At 37.3% G+C, this 21,352-nt stretch overlaps 1 protein-coding gene across 2 annotated transcripts in view; it reads right to left on the reverse strand.

Moving 5' to 3' along the window:
- Nucleotides 1-21,352, reverse strand: part of VWA8 (von Willebrand factor A domain containing 8) — a 333,728-nt gene that overhangs the window by 159,368 nt on the left and 153,008 nt on the right. For both annotated transcript variants that reach the window (XM_059144521.1, XM_059144520.1), the window contains one exon: nucleotides 5,282-5,358. In XM_059144521.1, coding sequence (XP_059000504.1) covers nucleotides 5,282-5,358 — 77 coding nt within the window. The remainder of the gene's footprint in view (nucleotides 1-5,281; nucleotides 5,359-21,352) is intronic.

Genomic DNA, 21,352 nt, shown 5'->3' on the forward strand with positions numbered 1-21,352 from the left:
TAAACCCAAAGAAAATAAAAGAAAGGGTATAATAAGATAAAATCAGAAATTATTGAATAGAAAAGAAACATACAAAAGCCAAAAGGTGGTTGCTTGAACACAGCAATAATGTTGATAACCTCTTGGCAAAACTGATCAAGAATAAAAGAAAAAGAAGACAAATAATCAATACCAGGAATAAAAATGAAGATATCATTACTGAGCCTAAGGACAGTAAAATATCATATGATATTATAAACAAGTTTAAACCAACAATTAGAGAAAAACAATTCCTAGAAAAATAAGACATCAAAACTTCTTATAACTATTAAAGATGATGAATTATAAGCAAAAGGCCTGTTTACAATCAGTGTGACGGTGACATACACCCAGGAATAATTACTAAGTATCTGTTTTATTTCTTTGCCTCCTTTTTTTCTGATTGTGCTCCATAATTTACAATCAGAATTGACTGATGCAATTCAGCCTAATACATCTTTCTTTAAAAATATTTTGGTGTTCAATATATACAAATGGAAAAACTGCCCCATCATACAAAGGGACTTTCACCTAAAGTGACTACTTTCTTTCTGGGGCATAAATGTGTGAGCTAATTTCAACTTCTGATGTCATCTTTAAGAGAAGTTGGTTTTTCGCTTGACTATTTTAAAAGCTAAAAATTTTTTTTTAATTTTTATTTATTTATTAGTTTTTTATTTTTTTATAAACATATATTTTTATCCCCAGGGGTACAGGTCTGTGAATCACCAGGTTTACACACTTCACAGCACTCACCAAAGCACATACCCTCCCCAATGTCCTTAATATCTCATAAATTCTAAAATTTAAATTCATTTGTTTTTGCTCTAAGTTAACATTACATGCTTAAGTGGCATCAGAGTACATACTAATGAAAAGTTTTAAATTAAAAGTAATTACGTATTTTTAACGGTACCACTGTATGGTAGAAACTAAACACATGCAACCAAAATAAAATAGCTCAAATTCTCCTAAGAACGAACAACTGAAATGCTCACTGTATCATACTTAAAATGTAAAAAAATGGGTCTTTCCATGTGCCTTGTGGCTCAAAAACTAGAACTGTGATGTGATCAACAGAAGTTACTCAGGTGAGGGGCACCTGGGTGGCTCAGTGGGTTAAAGCCTCTGCCTTCGGCTCAGGTCATGATCCCAGGGTCCTGGGATCGAGCCCCACATCGGGCTCTCTACTCGGCAGGGAGCCTGCTTCTCCCTCTCTCTCTGCCTGCCTCTCTGCTTACTAGTGATCTCTCTCTGTGTCAAATAAATAAATAAAAATCTTAAAAAAAAAGTTACTCGGGTAAGAAATAACAAATGAGTCAAACTTCGTGATTCTTTCATTATTTTCCTCAAACTTGGTCTATAAGGTCGAAAAACTGGTTTTAAAGCTTAAAGGTAAAGGGTAAAAATAGTCAGCTTTTCAGATTCAGGGGAACATAAAATATTGAAATAATTTTAAGTAAGAATAGTATTGTAGCTTCTTAAAGATAGAAATTATGTTTCTTATCTCTTTTGGTATCACCTAAAACACCTAGTCCTATAGTCTGACATAGTAAATTCCTAAAAAAAGAAAAAAAGGGAGTTGAAATTCTTAAGGCATCATTCATTCATATAAAGAATATCATGAGAAGTTGTGGAAATAGGCTGGAAATTTTCTGAAATTATGTAGGTGACCTATAAAAGTTATAGAGTTGGGTTGGCCTTGCCATGTTAATTTACAATAGCAAATTAAAATTCACATATATTTTGTTAAATTTATTCCTAAGTATTTCATGTTTTTATGCTATTATAAATAATATTAAAAATTTTTTTATTCAAATTCATTTAGCCAATGTATACTACATTATTAGTTTTGATATAATATTCAATGATTCATTAGTTAAATAACACATCCAGTGCTTGTCATATCACATGCCCTCTTTAACTAAAAACTAAAAAAACAAAAACAAAAAAACCTATTTTTCCACTGCCCACTGCTATTATATAAATATACAACTGCTGATGTACATTGACCTTGTATCCTGTGATCTTTCTTAATTCACTTATTCTGATGGGTTTTTTTCCCCATTGATTTCCTAGGATTTTCTATATATACAATCATGTCATCTTTAAACAAAGACAATTTTACTTCTTCCATTTAAACATGTATTTCAGAGGTACCTGGATGGCTCAGTGGGTTAAAGTCTCTGCCTTCGGCTCAGGTCATGGTCTCAGGGTCCTGGGATCAAGCCCTGCATCAGGCTTTCCACTCAGTGGGGAGCCTGCTTCCTCTTCTCTCTCTGCCTGCCTCTCTGCCTACTTGTGATCACTATCAAATAAATAAATAAAATCTTAAAAAAAATTAACATTATTTCGGTTTTGGTTTTTTCTTGTCTTATTGCACTGGCTAGAGCCTCCAGCATAATGCTGAATAGTGAATATCCTAGCCTTTTCCCCATCACAGAAAGAAAGCATTTAGATTTTCACCATTAAATATAAGTTAGCTGCAGGCTTTTCATAAATGCCTCTTAACAAGGGGCACTTGGGTAGCACAGCTGGTTAAGCACCTGCCGTTAGCACAGGTCATGATCTCAGAGTCCTGAGACTGAGCCCCTCATTGGGCACCCTCTTCAGCAGGGAGCCTGCTTCTCCCTCTCCTGCTCCCTCTGCTTCTGTTTTTTCTCTCTCACATAAACAAACAAACAAACAAACAAACAATTTTTTTTAAAAGGCCTCTTTTCAAGTGAAGAAGTTTCCTATTTTTAATTTGCTGCCATGTTTTATTATGAATGGGTATTAAATCTTCTCAAGTGTTTTTTTTTTGCAATGATTGAGACAATCACATGGTTTTCCCCTTATGTTGTAAATTAAATGAACTACATTATTTAATTTCAAATATTAAGTCAACCTTAAATTCCTGGGATAAAACTCACTTGGTTATGATGTATTATCCTTTTTATATATTCTTGACTTTGTTTTGTTAATATTCATTAAAGGTTTTTGTATCTATGTTCATGGAAAGCGCTGAACTATAAATAATGCAGGTCTGTTGCTGAAAGAATATTCTCAGCTTTTGTTTTTCTGAAATTGTCTTTATTTTTAAAGAATTTTTGGCCAAATACATTATTCTACATTCACTTTTTTTCTTCTTTTGGCACTTTCAAAACAATCATTTCATTGAATTGTGGTATTTATTTCACATGAAAAATCAGCAGTTGTTTTTATTATTTTCCCCTATATGTAATTTGTCTTTTTTTCTCTGACAGTTTTAAAGATTTTACCTTTTAATTTATTATTATTATTTCTAAAGATTTTATTTATTTATTTGGCAGACAGAAATCACAAGTATGCAGAGAGGCAGGTAGAGAGAGAGGGGGAAGCTCCCTGCTGAGCAGAGAGCCTGATTTGGGGCTCGATCCCAGGACCCTGGGATCATGGCCTGAGCCGAAGGCAGAGGCTTTAACCCACTGAGCCATCCAGGTGCCCTTATTTTACCTTTCAATTTAACAATGATTTGAGTATAATGTATTTTTTTGTGATTTCGTATTTATCTTGCTTGATAGTCACTGAGTTTCCTGGGTTGGTGATTTTATATTTTCAGACAAATTTGGGAAATTTTCACCATTATATCTTCAAGTATTGGTCTGCCCTATTCTTTCTCCTTTCTTTTGAGACTCCAATTGCTTATATGTGAAACTGTTTTTTAGGGTTGAGAATTCCTAATTATTCCCTTATTATGTTCATTTTCCCTCTTTAAATGCCTAAATATATTTATGGCAACTGTTTTGTAGTCTCTATCTGCTAATTCCACCATCTGTCACTTTTGGGTTTATTTCTATTGACCAATATTCTTGCTTCTTTGTATGTCTAGTAATTTTCTATTGAATACTTGACATTTTGAATGCTATGTGTTATTGAATGGATTTTGTAGTCTTCCTTCATTTAATGTTAAGTATGTTTGGCTAAGAAGTTAACACACTTTTGAATAAGATTGATCTTTTAAAGACACTTCCCCTCTAACATCTGTCCCCTCTAACATCTGTTTTTAAAGTCATTCTGTTTGAGAAAAACTTCTAAAATACTACTAAATTGCAAGGATTCTTAATTTCTCACGGCTTATGTTTTAACTTATTAAGGATGGGCATAGAGTAGCTTTTACTCTAGGGGCAGATTGGTTCTACTTCTAATGCACATGCTTTATAGAGTATCTTCTGAATACCAGGAGTGTTTAATGAAAGCTCCTAACCACCTGGAGCTCTGACAGTTGTTTAGCTCACAGATCCCTGTAGTTGTAAACCTCCTACTATTTGTGAGTCTTGTTTTATAACCCTTTATTATGGTAGGACTAATCAGATACCACTTACTCTGTTACAGCTAGAGGTGTAAATCCCAAGAGGGAGCTTTTGACCACTTCTCAGCTTTATATTAGTTCTCTTCTCTTTTTCCTATGCTGCATTAGTTCTGTCTTCTTTTCTCCTACATTTTTCTTCTAAGAATGAATCATTATTCAATCAAAGGACCCAAATGAGAAATTAATTCTTACAAATCAACCCAATGTTTTTTTACACTACACAATATTTTTTATCTCCTGGAATTAAAATAATTCAATCTAGTTTTAGTGGTTACTACTTGGTATATTCTTTGATTTCTCTATTTCTTTCTCTTTCTCCCCATCTTTCTCTCTCTCTCTCTCTTTTGGTGATCTGCTACTTATTTTTATTTTAGAAAGATTTAGAGCAGGTTAACTGAGAAAGCTAAAAACAGTTCATGTCAAGAATATCTATCTGATTAAAAGGTGTCCCTGAACCAGCATTCTGACCACACAAAACTAAATGATCCACAAAGTGTTTATAAGGAAGGCAAGGAGACTAATAACTTATTTCTTCTACATTTTTGATTCCTTACCTCATATCTGAGATCATATAGTTTATTGTTTCTCCTTGTGAGCTATTTTAGCTTCCTTTTAGCGAAGGGTTTAGTCTCTACATATTTTTATTCTAATTTAAGAGCCTTTATGTTGACGAAATCTGCTCCTAGAATATAATGTTCAACACTCTCTGTTCACAAAATATCTATTAATTCATGTTTATAAAGCATTAGTCACTAAAAAAAACAAATTTTGCAATGTTTTATTGCCTTTTAAGGAAAAGAGAGATAAGGACAGGAGGAACAGAAATGAAACTGGTTTATAAAATGCGCTTTTAAGAAAGTATTTTTAAATTGTGCTGGGAGAAAAATAAACTATTAAACTAGATCTCAAGAGGTTTGGGTCTTCTACTCTTACCTGTGCAGCTGGATGTATTCTCGGGGTCTGTTGAGCAGGTGAAGGAATCTGTCAACAATCTTATTTTTTCCGACACCCTGTAATTACAAAGAGAACATTAAGTAAAAAGAGACTTTTTTGGAGGTAAAACAAGTCAGAAGATCTTTTGCCAAAACCTACTTTATCAAAGTTTGCACTGTTTCCGCTCATTATTAATGAAAATATGCACATATACATATATATACACATACATGTTTATTATATATAGCAAACAAATACAACTTCTCTTATACAAAGATTTTCTTACAAATTTACTTCTAAATACACTAGCTTTGTTTACATCAAATATACTAAACATGCTCTTCTTATTTAAAAGGAACTTCATAATTATTTTTACCCTTCTACAGCTTGTTTTTTCCTGTTTCATAATTTTACACTTATGTTTAGACATTACAATATTAACCACTTCAGATTTGAAGAAAGGCATCAAAAGGAATAAAGGAAGTATAAAAATAATGAATTTTGTTATCGGTTCTTTGGAAGTATGGTTTTCAGTTACAGGCAGATAAATATAATACTATACTTCTGTTTTAATCAAACACTCCTTTCTTCTCTTTCTATCCTACTTTCCAGTCCTTCAAAACAGTAGAAACCTAAATTATAACCAGTGTTTATTAATATAATTAATTAATAAGTCTCAACCATACCTACTCTTGCCAGGAATGTCCTCATTTCCTTACCACTTATTGATGCTGAAAGTTGCTGTCTTTTTGTGGAAGACAGACTATTAAAAATGGAAACTGCTCCCATGCCAGTTCCCCATTTTCAAGTTTTCAAGTAGAGGGGGACTCTGTTAACAAGTGGGTTGCATGAGGAGAGTAGAAGTGGTTAAAAAGCTAAATTCCATATATTATATGTTCTAGCAATAAATAACTTATTAATTTCTTATACTGTGCCAGACTCTATCCTAAGTATTTGCATGTGTTCTTTCATTTAATCGTCATAACAGTTCCGTGAGGTAGGTAGTATGATTACTCCAACCTCACAAATCAAGATCCCAAGACTCAGAAAAGCCAAACAACATGTTCATGGTCATACAGCTAATCACAGGGGAACCAGGATTCAAATCCGGGTCTGTCCAGCTCTGATGCTCATGCTTTTAGTCCCAACATAATGGATTATATTTCTTTCAGTCTGAAATTTAATCAGATAAACTAGATCTTGAATTTTCTCTTTCCCCACTTGCAGGAATCCATCCTAAAGAAATAGACAGATTAGGGAAAGGCATGGTGCTGAGCAGTGAGGACAGAAGAAGCCCAATAGAAGGAAACAGGCATTAAAATTGGTATTTCTGCTATATCCTCAAATATCTTATAAAGAAAGCCATTCTAATAAGCACTAAGGATAGAAATTCAAATCAACCAAATGAATATTTATTGAGCATCATCAAAGTCCTAGAACTGTGACAGTTCCTCTAAGATAAACAAATTCTCAAAGAAATTATTAGAATTTGTCCTTCACAATTCTCAAAGGGAGGCAAGACACATATACACATGTGGAGCACAGAAGACAAGCCACCAGGGTAGATAAATAATTGTTAATTTATATGATACAAGTTCTTTCCCCCCCCCCTTTTTTTTTTAAGTAGGTTCCATACCCAATGGAACTCACAGCCTTGAGATTAAGAGTCACATGCTCTACCAACTGAGCCAGCTAGAAGCCCCCTATGATACAGGTTCTCACAGCCTTAGAATCTTTCTCTCTTCTCTTCTCTTTGACTAAATATATCATAAGATGATAGATGTAAGAGAGGTTAAGGGGACTGGACTGATTACCAACTACTTAATAAATAAGACAGAGGTATGTAGCACACATAGACAGTAGCAAGCAATTAAGGTCCATTGTACATCCTCAATTCAGAGAGAAACACAATGAAATCAATGGTTAAAGAAGGTCAATATGACAATAATATGCAAAATATACTGACTGACAAAAGGAGAAACTGGCTCCAGGAGACGGGCTGTTTATTTATTCAACATAAAAACAAACATTTATTGAGTGCTGGTATGTATCAGGAGAGAAAGCAGTGAATAAGGCACTGCTCCTATGGAGCTTCCATTTCAAGAGCGTGGAGACAGACTGGAAGGTAGATTAGAAAAGTAGGTAGAAAGGCAGCAAGATATAATTAGACAACTAAATAAATAAATGAGACAATGATCAAATAGTTATATTCTCTATATACAATTAAGATAGGGTGAGGCAATACCAACTGGGTGGTCATTAATATTGATTTAGAAGTGAAGACTTTTCCTTAGGTAACTGAAAGCTAAGATCTAAATGACAAGGAGCCAGTTCTAGGATGATTACAGACAGGGCATTCCAGGAGAAGAGTGGCTACAGCTGATCCCCTAAAGTGGAAATAAGCTCAGGATATCTGAGGAACAGCCAGTGTGTTCAAGTGTTGTGGGCAAGAAAAGAATACACAAGAGAACTAAAAGTTAGTAGGGCTGTGGGGCACCTGGGTGGCTCAGCTGGTTAAGCATCCTACTCTTTTTTGGCTCAGGTCATGATCTTAGGGTGGTGAGATGGGGCTCTGCGTCAGGCTCTGCACTCAGCAGGAAGTCTGTTGGAGATTCCCTCTCTCCCTCTGCCCCTACACCCTGCTTTCTTTTTTTTTTTTTTTTTTTTTTTTTAACGTAAGTAGAGTCTAATCAACTAAGTTTTACAAGCCAAGGTGAAGAAGTGGCATTTTATTCTATGAGATGGGGGGAGGGGCATTTTTAGCAGAGAAGTGACATGAACTAATATAGATTATTAAAAAATCACTTTGTTTAGGTACGAAGAGTGAATTATAAAGGAGGAAGGAAGGAAACTGGGAAGCCAGTTGGAACACTACTGTAAGAGTCCAGGTGAGAGATGGGGATGGCTTAGATTAGGGGGGTATAAATGAAGAAGGACAGATTCCAGGTGTTTTGCAAGTAAAGGTGACAAAACTGGTTGATGGACTGTATACAGAAGGATAAAGGAGAAGAACCACCAGAGATTAATTCTAGATCGTTCCTTGACCAAAAAGATGGGAAAGACTAGGGGAGGAAGACTTTTCTCCCACAGGAAAATTAAGAGCTAACGTTATCTTTTTCCAAAGCACTTATTATCATTTACAGTTCTAACAACGTATTTACTTGTGTTATCCTCTTCCTCAACTGTAAACGTTAGCTCCTCGAGAGGCTTGTTTCGTTCACTATCGTATTGCTAGTGTCTAGAATAGCGCTGGCACAGAGTAGGCACTCAGCTATTGGTCAGATGAATTAATGATATCTCCCTCTCTATAGCTGTTTATGACAGCAACCCCTGTCGTCCTCAGTACTTCTCATTCCACCTCTCAATGTGTAACCAATTCCTCTCATTTCTGCCTCCAAAATATACCTTAAGTCTGCCAAATTTCTCTGGAATCGTTTTAAACCAAAGGAATGTCATATCTTGTCTAGAACAGCACTTTTCAAACTTTGATTAGCAAATGAGGCAGCTTTGTGATCTTGTTAAAATGCAGACTGATTCAGTAGGTCTGGGGTGGGGTCAGAGACAATGTATTTCTAAGACATTTCCCAGTTGGCACCAATGCTGCTGGTCTGCAGACTATCCTTTGTGCAGCAAGAATACATACCTGCAATGGTCTTAGAACTGAGCTCCCTACATTCATTCATGTTATTTTCAATGTATTTTCCAAACCGCTGCTGGAATAATCTTCTTCTTTTTTTTTTTTTTTTTTAAGATTTTATTTATTTATTTGACAGAGGGAGATCACAAGTAGGCAGAGAGGCAGGCAGAGAGAGAGGAAGGGAAGCAGGCTCCCCGCTGAGCAGAGAGCCCTATGTGGGGCTTGATTCCGGGACCCTGGGATCATGACCTGAACTGAAGGCAGAGGCCTTAACCCACTGAGCCACCCAGGCGCCCCTGGAATAATCTTCTTAATGGATAAATTAGATCATGTCTTAGATCAAGAGTTAGATAAGCTCAACCCCATCTGATAGCTTCTCATTGCATTTAGAATAATTCTGAAAATCCTTCCTGTGGCCTGCAAATTCCTATGCTCTACCCATCCCTCCAGCCCTCCTGTGTCACCCTTTTCCTCCCAAATACTGTTCTAGTCACACTCAACTTCCTCCAGTTCTTAAAAGAATCCAAGCTCTTCCTACCTCAGGGGCTTTGCACAAGCACACCCTTCTCCTTAGGGAGCTTTTCTCTCACTAACCATCCTAGCTATTCTCATTCATTATCTTAATTCCCTTTCTCACAAAAGCAAACTTTACTACCTTCTCATGTAAGTCAGGTCCTTCCTCATCTCCCATACTTACCTGTAATTTTCCTTCTTAAGTGCAAATAGATTTATATATGCGACAACTTGTTTAAAATGTCTCTTATCCACTGTTCTGTGAACTGAAAGTGCCATGCAGGCAGAGGCCAGGCCTATTTACTGCTCTATTCCCAGAGCCTCGCACAGAATCTGACACAAAAAAATGTACTCAATAAATATGTGTCCAATGATTGAATGAAAACAGAGAATTTGGAAAGTACCAGAAAAAGGAATAAATCTCAGTAAGATAAATACTATGACCAAGTTTAAAAAGATAATGAATACTGGAAACTGTGACGAGTTATAGACCTGTAAAAACTGAACAAGGTTTGTAAATGATCCAATTTATACATTTCACCTACAAAAGAGATGACTGTCAGACTGGCGAACACATAAAAGTAAGAACAATGGATCATTTCACCCTCTAGCAATCTTTTTGATATCTAACTGGATATCTCCCAAAATAGTTATAAGCCTAACATGGAAACAAAGAGAAGGAAAATATTTTCACATTTGCATGTCTACTACAAAGCTCTATAAGCTTTAAATGGCGTGCTACAACAAACATAAAATTTTAAGTAGATACATTCAGATGAGTAAAATGTGTTTGTTAATATATCATGTCTGTTAACTTCAATGACTCCAAAGAAAAGCAAGTATCATAAATGCACTGTAATTTCAGAAATATAGAGGATTTCCTGAAAGAAACAAATCATGAAAAGCTACTCTCAGGAGTTCCTGCTCCCGTCGCGCCTCCAAAGTTACTGAACCAGCCAGGCTTTTTCAGAATGCTCTTGAGCAACACACTGTTATAGGGCCTTACAAGGACCATAATGTAGGATGTGACATGATGTCCCCAGCTGCCACTAGGGAGCTCTTCTGCTGTTTTCTTTATATTCGGGTCTTCGGAATGTCAACCTCAGCTGTCTTCTTGCTCCATATACTCTCTCTGGGCACTCTCACTCGCTCCCATGACTGGAGTCATCACACATGGCTCACACTTCTTTCCTAAGCTCCAGCTGAGATCCCCTGTCCCAAACTGCCGATTGAACTTCTGCAGATGTTCATACTGGACTCATTATGTTGCCACCGAAACCTATTCCTTTTGCTTTTTAATCCCAGTAAACAAGCGTATTGCCATGTACCCAGATGCTCAGTAAATGAATCTTGGAATGCTTTTGACTACTCTGTTTTTTCCCATGACCCTATTAAAAATGTCACTTGAACCGGTGTGGTCTCTACCTGAAAAATGTTTTTATTCTTACTTCTCACTCCTTTCTCTCCTTCCTATCTTCTCTCCCTCCCTTTCCAAATTCATCAACTATTTTAACACATAATTTATAGGTGCTGTACTAACTGAGCAAGATATGAAGGTAAACAGAACAGCAACAACCCATGGCCACACTCACAGCTTACAATCTAGTAGGAAACACAGACAAGTAAGCAACTATGATAGATAAATACCCATAGCAAATGTTACGATATGGGACACCCAAGATGCCTGAAGATTTTATTTAGCAAAGGGCTCAGGAAGGCCCACCACCCACCGTGATGTCTACTGGGGGACATCAAGGACTTAAAGGGGTAAAGGGGAGGAGGAGAAGGAGGAGTGTTCCAGGAGAGAACAGTATATGTGAAGACTTGAAGGTAACTGTGAGCTGGAGCACTGGACAGGTCTGAGAGAAGTCAAAGGTTAAGCCAGGAACGAGAGAATAGAGTGGTAAGAAACAAAACAAAAATGGCAGGTAGGGTCTAGCCTTGGAAGCCACTTAAAAGACCCAGGACTGTTTCCTAAAAGTACTGAGAAGCCACTGCAGTACAGGAGTCATCGGATCAAATGCTGATTTTTGGAAAATCACTCTGGTATCATGATCTGGAAGAATGAAAGCACAAAAAAGCAGTTTGGAAACTCCTTCAACCAATAGGAGATGATGGTGGCTTCAACTAAGGAGCAGAAGCAATGGAGGGATTTAAGAGATATTTAGGGAAAAGAATAGGATTTGGTGATGGACTGGATGTGGAGATGAGACAGAAGTCAAAGTTTCTATCTTGGGCAACCCGGCGGGTGGGGGCGGAGGGGGGGCGCGGCTATTTACTGACAAATGAAACAGGGCAGGAGAAGTACATTTGCTGGGTGGGGGAGGGAAGTCTAGTTTAAAAAAGACAGTTTAATTTTGGCTTTGTTTACTTTGAAGTGCCTGCTTCCCATATCTGCTCCTTCCTCTCCAATGCACTGTCCCTACTCAAGGGCAACCCATCTTCTTGCTCCAACTCTCAGAAAAGATCCTACTTAGTGTCCCTCTTCCGGACTCACAACAGGCCAGCCCACAAGTTGTTTAGTTATTTTTCTAAAACAGAGATCTCATCAGGTCATTCCTGACTTCATTTAAAAGCTCTGATAGCTCCTTCGAAGAAATGCTAAAAGCATAATCTCAGAAGGGATTTCTGTAAATATTCTGAGCAAATAGGAACAATTATAGCGATTTGCTCTTTCTCCCATCCAAGTAGTAACCAGGCCTGACCTTGCTTAGCTCAATTTGTTCTTTCTAATCGTAGTTTTCGCCTAGAACAGGAAATCCCAGGATTACTGTAATTGAATAAATACATAAATAATATCTTATTTTTCCATCATAAAAGTTATACATACTCATTTTCCTCACTGGGAAATGGAAAAAAACAAAACATTACCCAGTGTGCAACTGCCAAAACAAATCTGCTACCATATTCATTTTGTTCCTGTGAATATTTCTCTTTACTTGTCATTATTCTGTATGTAAAAATGTGTGTTCTTTCATAGAAATTAGCATGAAATAAACAGTTTTTACATCATTATTAACTCTTACTGAGGATAATACTTAGTGAGTGAAAATTTAAACAGAGAAAAGGAAGCTGTGAATGAGAGATTCAAAATAATGCATATTGTCTCGGGACACCTGGGTGGCTCAGTTGGTTAAGCTGCCTTCAACTCAAGTCATGATCTCAGGGTCCTGGGATCGAGTCCCACATCAGGCTCCTTGCTGAGCAGGGAGCCTGCTTCTCTCTCTGCCTGCTGTTCCCCCTGCTTGTGCTCTCTCTCTCTCTGACAAATAAATAAAATCTTTAAAAATACAAACTGTCTCATGAGAATGGCCTTTCTTTTACATTACTGTTCTCACTGTGTTCTTTCTGACAATCTACTAGAGAGAAGGGCCTTCGAAGGGTAGGAATCTGATGTCCCTTTAACTATAGAATTAAGACAAGTAGGGACTATATTACGTCCCACAGATAGGAATCAAACTGAGGATAGGAAGTAAACAAGCTTCCAGTTTCTGTGAGAGAAAATACCAGGGGCCATGACTTTAAGAACTTTGCAAGATTCTGGGATTCTTTCAAATTCCTCAGGTTTATTATTTTAGTTATCCTGTTTCCTCAGAGAGATTAGCAGTGAAATCTTTTAAAGGAAAAGGCTGTAGTAGACTTGTCTTCCTGGACAAGAAGACCATCAGAACTTGGAAAACACCATCTGTATCTCATCAAGGAGGAGGAGGAGAAAGAAGTAGAGCAGGGGAAAAGGCGTAAAGAGGAATGGAGAGCAGGCAAGAGAAGATGAGTCTAGGGATGAGATTTGGGGTAAGAGTAAATGTCCGGAATTAAATGCTGAAGGATCCCTGCGTTAGCAGGTAAACTAGCAAGCTTCTATGTCAGCCCTCTGTAAACACATTCAAGCACGCACTTTTTTTTATTTTTAAAGATTGTATTTATTTGAGAGAGCGAGCATGAGCAGGAGGAGGGGCAGAGGAAGAAGGAGAAGCAAACTCTCTGCTGAACAGCGAGCCCCATGTGGGGCTCAATCCCAGGATTCTGACCTGAGCTGAAGGCACACGCTCTACAGACTGAGCACCCAGGCACCCCCTCACTCAAGCATGTCCCTAATCAGCCTCCAGAACTTTTGTGCTTCCACATCTTCGCTTATGCTGCTTTTTCTGACTAGAACAGCCCATCCTTCCGCCACCCAGCCATCTTCATCCACTCACTCCTTAGCGTTCTGATAAAATGTCTCCCTTCCCGGAAGTGCCTGACTCTCCCATTCACTTCTCCCCTTCTGCTCTGAGCACCAGAATGGTTTTCTCCTTTGGGTTCCTAAACCACTGTCTGACAGCATTCAGCACACTGTACTCTAGTAATACGTCAGGTGCCTGGGCAAGAGAACTGGCTCCATGAGGCCAGGATCAGCCCCCAGTCCATGTGCCCCCCACGGGCACCTCACATATAACCTGCAGGGAGTAACTACTAAAATTTGAGAAAAGAAAGTAAGAAAGGAAAGGGAAGTTATGCAATGTGCTCCTGTTAAAGGAGGTAGAAAGCTGTTCCAGGAAGCTTCTGCTCCCTTTGTGCAAACAAAGAGGAGGAAGCTAACGTTTATGGTGCCTTCTGCTGTGCACATACACACCCCTTCAGTGCTTAATCACTTGAATCCTCACGCCAGCCCATGTGAGTCGAAGGTAAAGTACCTGTTTTGGAAAGACGCAAACTTAATTCTAAGTAGTTAAGAATCCTGCACGTGGTGAGATTTGAAGGCGCATCCATTCTGACTGAACGGACTGGGCTGTTTTCTGTTTTGCCATACTGCAAAAGAGAATGTCAGGAGGCTGCCTTCCTGAACTGATGTGCATGAGAGTTTAGATCTTGATGTCACAGAGTCAATTTCAGTTACTCCAAGGTTATAATAGCCTAGAACATGAGTCCAGGAACTCCCTGTATGAAATCCAAGGTTCAAGAGGGAGAGCAGTGAGAAAGTCAAGTTGGATCTTTCCTTCTGCAGTAATTTCTAAAACAGACTCCAAGCGAGTGTTTACCACTGCTACTGTTCACTTCCCTCACGTGTTTCCCTGAACTTAGGGCATTCCTTCCAGTTCACCCTAATTCTTTAATAACATTCGTGGAGTCAGATCAATCTATATAATATGTATAGATGATTTCTGCAGTGTCCTAATATCCTTTTTTAGAAAGCTACTATATGATTATCATTAACAACTACTAACAGCAGTAAAAAATAACAAACTAAAGAGACTAGTATTACAGTAAAACCAGGAGAAATAAATTACAGCTGCTTTTTTTAAACCTTAAAATGTCCATCAAATGTTGAACTTTCTAATTCCTTGCTTCCACCTGAAAACCTTAATATACTAGCAGTTAAGAGACTTGAATTACGCTCTCTGCTTCATCTGTCCCCAGATGAAGGTCTTTACCACCATCTAAGCCTAGATTTGCTCATTTGAATATAGAGGACCTAGACAAGCTGATCTCTAAACACTATTTTTATTCTAATATTCTATAATCCCATAATAAAATGTGAAATTACTGCTCTATGAATCTCTGGAAGTCTATTTTTCAAATTCTCTCAGTGAATATACATTACTTAGGTAATAAAAAAAATTTATTAAAACTGAATAAAACTGATGTGAATGATCGTACACATTTGCACAAATGTCTTCCCTGTCACAGAGCCAAGGAACAGTACCCAGAAGTCAGACGAGAAGACATACATTTCTACTACACTACAAGTTTGCGTGGCTCACAAATACATTGCCTTATAAAGCTCTCTGTCAAAGTCATAACCTCTTTTTCAAATGGGAATAACACAAGCCACATCCCTGCAATTTCTCTTTGAAATACTGTGTTGCTCTAAATGGCTAAGGTATATACTCTTAGGTAGTTAGTTGGTCATTAGGTCTGACCAAAGGAGCCATGACAAACACTGTGGGGGAAAAAGAATCAACGTATGTGCAAGAAAAAAATACAGATTCAGAGTAAGTGCAGGAAAAAAATTCACTACGAAACACTGGATCGACAGACTAAATGTTAGAGAGAAGGTGGTAGAATGGTAAAAAAGTTCCAGATTGCAATTCAAGCAACTTCACTAAGCAAAGGGTTGGAGAAGGGACACAACACAATATAACATAAAATAAAACTGAATGTCACTGTATTTGATAAACCCAAGTATTTCGTGGGCTTGGGACTCCCAGGCTGCTGGGGCTACTAGAAGCACAGCATACTTTGTTATCAAATTCCCTGCTGCCACTAACCAGCTGGGTACTACAGGCAAGAAGATTTCAGGACAAAGTGTTCAGTCCCTTCCAAGACACTAGACAATTATGCTGGCATGGCAACATGGTGTATTTCTGATGCTGCACGGTAGTAACCTGCCAGGGCTCGGTTCAAATGATTAATTAGCAAAATTCTCACATTCTTTCATTTTGGCAATAGAATATTAAATATTAAATATTAAATAATATTAAATAATTCAATAAACATGACTTTACCAGAAGAAAAACTAAGTCCATGGTCACAGTAAGCCTATGACTAACAGGTGGAATGCGATGCAAAGAATTATATGGAGTTATACAGTAACAATGTGCATAGAGTTCTACTTAGTTGGCACTAAATATATGTTTACTGATTTCATTGTGTATAAATATCTTAAAGTCAAAGGCTATGAAGATCAGAAAAGAAAGCAGTTATTTCTAGTCTGGAAAAAAATGGATACAGCTTGACTCATTGTACAAATTAATCAGGAACTTAAATTGGCTTCACAAAATATACTCTACACAATATTTCCTCAGAAGTTTATCAATATTGGTATAATTCTGAATAAAATGTTTATGTTCATGAACATTTGTTAGCACCTCTCAGGATAAAGAGAACAGGAGGGTGTAGCTTTCCTTTTTCAAAGAGATTATATATTTTCTTTTGCAGCTAAATACAATTACCAGCCTTTGTTTAAATGCTGATTGGAATAAACACACTGTAAAAATGACACTTTGGAGATAACGGAAGAAAACTGAAAATAGGGTATCAGAGTATATTCAGGAATTATTATCAATTTGCTAGGTGTAATAATGAATTGTGGGCATATTAGAAATAAATATTGAAATATCTGTGAGAAAAATGCATTATGTAAAAGAATAATGTATGAAAAGACAACATAAAAGACAACATGTCAGGGGAATAGATAAAACAAGTTGGATAAAATCTGTTAACTTTTGAGGATACATAACTAGTACAAAGGGGTTTTATATACTCTACTTTTTGTAGAAAATTAAAAAATGCCCTATACACTGTATGTGAAGCATAGTCTTGGCCTACTATAAGCACTCAACCAAAGTTAGCAATTACATAGTATTACTCTTGTTGCTGTTGTTATTACTGTTATAGTGGAAGCATTAGTGTGCTACGGTGAAAAATAAGTTTGAGCTTGGGAGCCCTACCTCTGCCATTAACTAGCTAATAAGATTTCGAGCAAATATTTTAACCTTTCTGAGTTTTAGAAGGCTAATTTATAAAATGTGCAACATAAAAATATTTACCCCAAAAGGCTGCTGTAGAACTAAATGAGATTTTTAAAAAAAGGAAATTGGAAATTATAAAATGTACAAATATTACCATTTTTAGCCCTTACTCATAAGAAACTTCTAACTCAGTTGTACATGAAATCAAATATATATCACAAAAACTTTAAAAGAGTGACAAATACTATAAAATTTCAGGAAAAATCAAGATTATTTCTATTTGAGGAAGACTTAAGAAAGCCTTCACTGAGGAAGAAACATCTGAGCTTTTGAAAACTGGCAGGATTTTCCTTGGCAAAGACAAGGGGAAGCTCTGTATGAAGCAAACAATATGAAAATGGCAGGGGGGAGGGGAGACAAAAAGGCCTGGTTTACTCTGGGTGGGTAAAAAACTCAAATTTGGAAGAACTAAAATTATAAAAGGAGTTTGGAGCCAGGTCACAGTTTGTTTTGTGTGTCTGCCTATGAAAAAGATTTTATCTGATAGGCAAGGAGGAGCCACTTATAACTTTAAACAGGAAAATAAAATTAAAAGTTACTTTCTAATGATGGAATTGAAAAGAATATCTAAAGAATCAGCACTGTAAAAACATGAAGCACATCAAAGTCAGAGACAGAGAAGATATCCTACGTGAAAGTGAGCCAGAGCTGAGTTTTCATTTGATAATGAACACAGAACGCAATAGAATTTTGTTAAGAGCAAATACGAACTGTGGAATCCAAGGAGAACCTAAGAGTGAAAATTTCACCAGACCGCTATCATGGGTAAAATGATACAAAGGGCTGGCTCAAAAATGAAGAAAGAAACAAAACCAAAACCAAAACCAAACAAAACAAAAAAAGGAAGGAAGGAAGGAAGACAGGAAGAAACGAAACAAATCTGGCAAATTTCTAGATTATATTCATTTAGAAGTCATTGTGAATTATTATGTCTCATTAATACAAATTAAAATTTGATGACTTGCTTTGTAATTTTATCTAACATTATATATAGATTTTTATCCCCTAAAATATCACATATTGGAAAAATAAGTCTTATGTAAGGGGATACCTGAGCATTTTTGGAACACTATATTGCTGGAAGAGTTCTTACTTCAAATGCAACTGTCTCTCAAAAGTCAAGCGTTCTTACATAAAATTGTAAGTTTATTCTTAGGGAGGTTTTAAACAACATCAAAAAGTATTCACCTGTAGGTTGATTCTATAACCCCAAACATTCACAAGCAATATTTTGTGTACCAAACAGAATACAACCCTTCTATAAATCAAAAGAAAAGAAAATATGGGAAGAAAAGAGTTGGGACAGAAGAAGCATCACTGAGTCAAAAATAAATAAGCATTTCTCTTTTTCCACCTCAGTAAAGATAAAATAAATAGAAACTCATGCCAGTTCGCAGGCTGGCTTTTTTTTTTTTTTTTTTTTTTTTTTTTTTTTTTTGCATGAAAGGCACATGCAATGTTATAATTATAGTCGTGGAAAATAATGCATGTAGCAGCACACGTAAGTCATGCTACAGTATGCAGCATTAATCCTAAGGGGCCATGTGTAACTTCTGGCACCTATTCCTTCTGGCTGACAGGGAGCAATTCCACTTCTCCTACTAGAAAGTTGCCGCACTGTGCCATAAAATCTGACACAGAAAATTGAAAGGATAAAAAAAAAAATCAATTTACTTCACCAAAACAAGATGTGGGCTACTTCATTTTGCAATTTAAGTAATGTTTATGGAACTGTTTTCAGCTTCCCAACAGTTATAAAACCTTGTCTAATATAAGGTTTCTTCGAAAAGATAGTATTATATGGAAAGAAAAGGTGTGATTAGGCTTTTGAAGATGATAAACCTTGAGACACTTCAAGATCACCACTTGCTCTTGAATTTGCTCATAGCAAAAGCTGCTCCTGGTAACAGAGCGATCTTTTGAGACATCTCTAAAGGTATAACTTCAACTATGAAAATGTTTCTTTCCTGGATTTCAGCCAGTTTCTAATTTGCAAACAGAAGGCTAGGTAGACTGTATGTATCTATAGGAAGTTTGTATTAAGAACATTCATCACACTTTATTGTGGAATTATACCAGCCCGCTACTGGCTTCTCTGCAAATACTGAATTGGCAAATCTATACTTTCCATCCCCAAAGTATACTTCTGAGATTATTTATTTATATTTGAGTAGTCATCACTCATTTCTAATGTTTTAGAAAGAGAAAGAAAGGAGCCTGATCAACTGCTAAAAATTTATGCAGGTTCAAAATAAATCATGTGGGGGTGCCTGGGTGGCTCAGTCGGTTAAAGGGCTACCCAGGTCATATCCCAGGGTCTTGGGATGGAGCCCCGCATGAGCTCCCTGCTCAGTGGAAAGTCAGCTTCTCCTACTCCTTCTCCCCTCTTGCTGCTTATATATTCTCTCTCTCTCTCACATAAGTAAATGAAATCTAAAACAAAATAAAAATCAAGCAAAGCAAATCATATGATTAAAGTAGGCATTTTCTCACTTGTCACTTTGCATTTGAGTGAAAACACCAATGACATCGCCCCATCAGATTCAGCAGTCCTCATTCTACTTCTCTGCCTTTTTTCTGTATTTGTTATTTTCTTTCACAAGATAGAAATAAGGGGGCAGATGAGAAGGTGCACAGATTATTGGGAGGTGCTGAAATGTCACTAATAAACAAAGCAAGGCATTTTCAAAGCTGCTGATGAGTTACTATGGCCTGAGTTACTATGGCTGCAAAAGCACACACTGCTGAAAAAGAAATCTAGATGATCAGAACTCTGAGGCAAGCGCAGGCAAAGAGAATGCGAAACTCCATTCCATCCTCAGCAAAACACATCTCTGTGGGGTTCTTGCTCTGCATTTGCCAACAAATACTGCAAGCGGCTTCACACTGCTTTGTACGTATGAAATGGAAGCAGTCAAGAGTCTAACTTTAATGAACCTGGAGGGCATCATGCAAAGTGAAATAAGCCAGAGAGAGAAAGGCAAACACTATGTGGTATCATTTATATGTGGAATTGGGGGAAAAAAAAAAGTCAAACTCAGAAACAGAGTAGAGAAATGGCTTAGGGGTAGGGTAACAGAAAGAGGTGGGTGAAAGGTACCAAATTTCATCTATAAGATGAACAGGCTCTGATTTATTCAGCAAACATTTGTTGAATGTCTACTGCATGCTACTCAAAAATAACTAAAGCTTTTCTCAAGGGGTTCTCTCTCTGTGTAGTAGAGATGGCAGATAGATCCATAAGTCTAAGGCAAGTCAAAAGAAATCAGTAAGTGGGCTGCTATCACAGCTCAGGGAATGGGGCCAAAGCTTCAGGCCTGTGTTCAGGAAAACTTTATTAAAGAAGCATATTATAGAATATTATAGCCAGAGGCACCTTACAAAATACCAATTCCAATCCCATCATTTTACAGATAAGGGAAAAAAGAGAGAGAGGGAGAAGAAAAAAGAAAAAGCCCACTGAAGAGTAATAACAATGTAGCTAATATCACCTAGAGAGTTGAAGAGCCTAGATGAGAAGGTAGGTCTCTGGATTCCCAACTTTGTGTTTTTCTGATCCTGTCGGTATATAAACCTATCCAGTTGAATGGACCACTTAACTATTTACTCTCTTCAGTAGGCCCTCCCTAGATTCTATCTAACTTATTTGTTTCCTTCACTGACAGTTGCAAATTTATAAAATAAGGAATTCAGTCAATGAGAGCACATCACCACTCTGGGGTTGGAAGGATTTCAAAAGGCAAAGATGAGGAAAGAAGAGAGAGTGCTGGTAAAGGTCAATGGCTGGGATATGACACTGATAAGAAGACCCATTTTGGAAAACAGTGTTAAATGTATCTGAGGACAGGAGTTTGAGGGGAGGGCTGAGACAGGTTGTAAACACAGTGGGATTAGACAATGGAGGACATCAAAAGGCAGGAGGACAGCCTAAAAGAGTTAGTCTTGTCCACGAGATAATTCAATGAACACATGAGCAGAATTTACTTAGTAAATCTGCAAGTTCCTTCAACACTGGTACTATTACATGACACTGATGGTCTCAGAGGTTTCTAAAGAATGAACAAAAGACCCTTCTGATATGAAAAAGCTAGTTAAATGTAGCCCAAGTTATACTGAATACAAACTCCCTCTGTCAATTTTTCTTTCTCCAAAGCTGAGGTGACAGAACAAGGACAAAAGAAGGCAAGACACATGATCTGCTGATGAAAGGTGCAGTCTGTGCCAGCAGCGACTGAGAGGCTTTTGTGGGGCCCCATGCCTCCAGCCTTGCTCCTCCTGAGAATCCTCAACCTGCCAGCTCTACCCGCTGGCTGCGGAGCCAACCTGAGGCAAGCCTGAAAATCAGTGGGATCTTCTATCCTCACCAGGCGCTGGGGTCCAGGCATGGACCTGCAGAGTGGCAGCTGCTCT

This window comes from Mustela lutreola, chromosome 13, assembly GCF_030435805.1.
Source record: "Mustela lutreola isolate mMusLut2 chromosome 13, mMusLut2.pri, whole genome shotgun sequence".
In the NCBI taxonomy this organism is placed as follows: Eukaryota; Metazoa; Chordata; class Mammalia; order Carnivora; family Mustelidae; genus Mustela; species Mustela lutreola.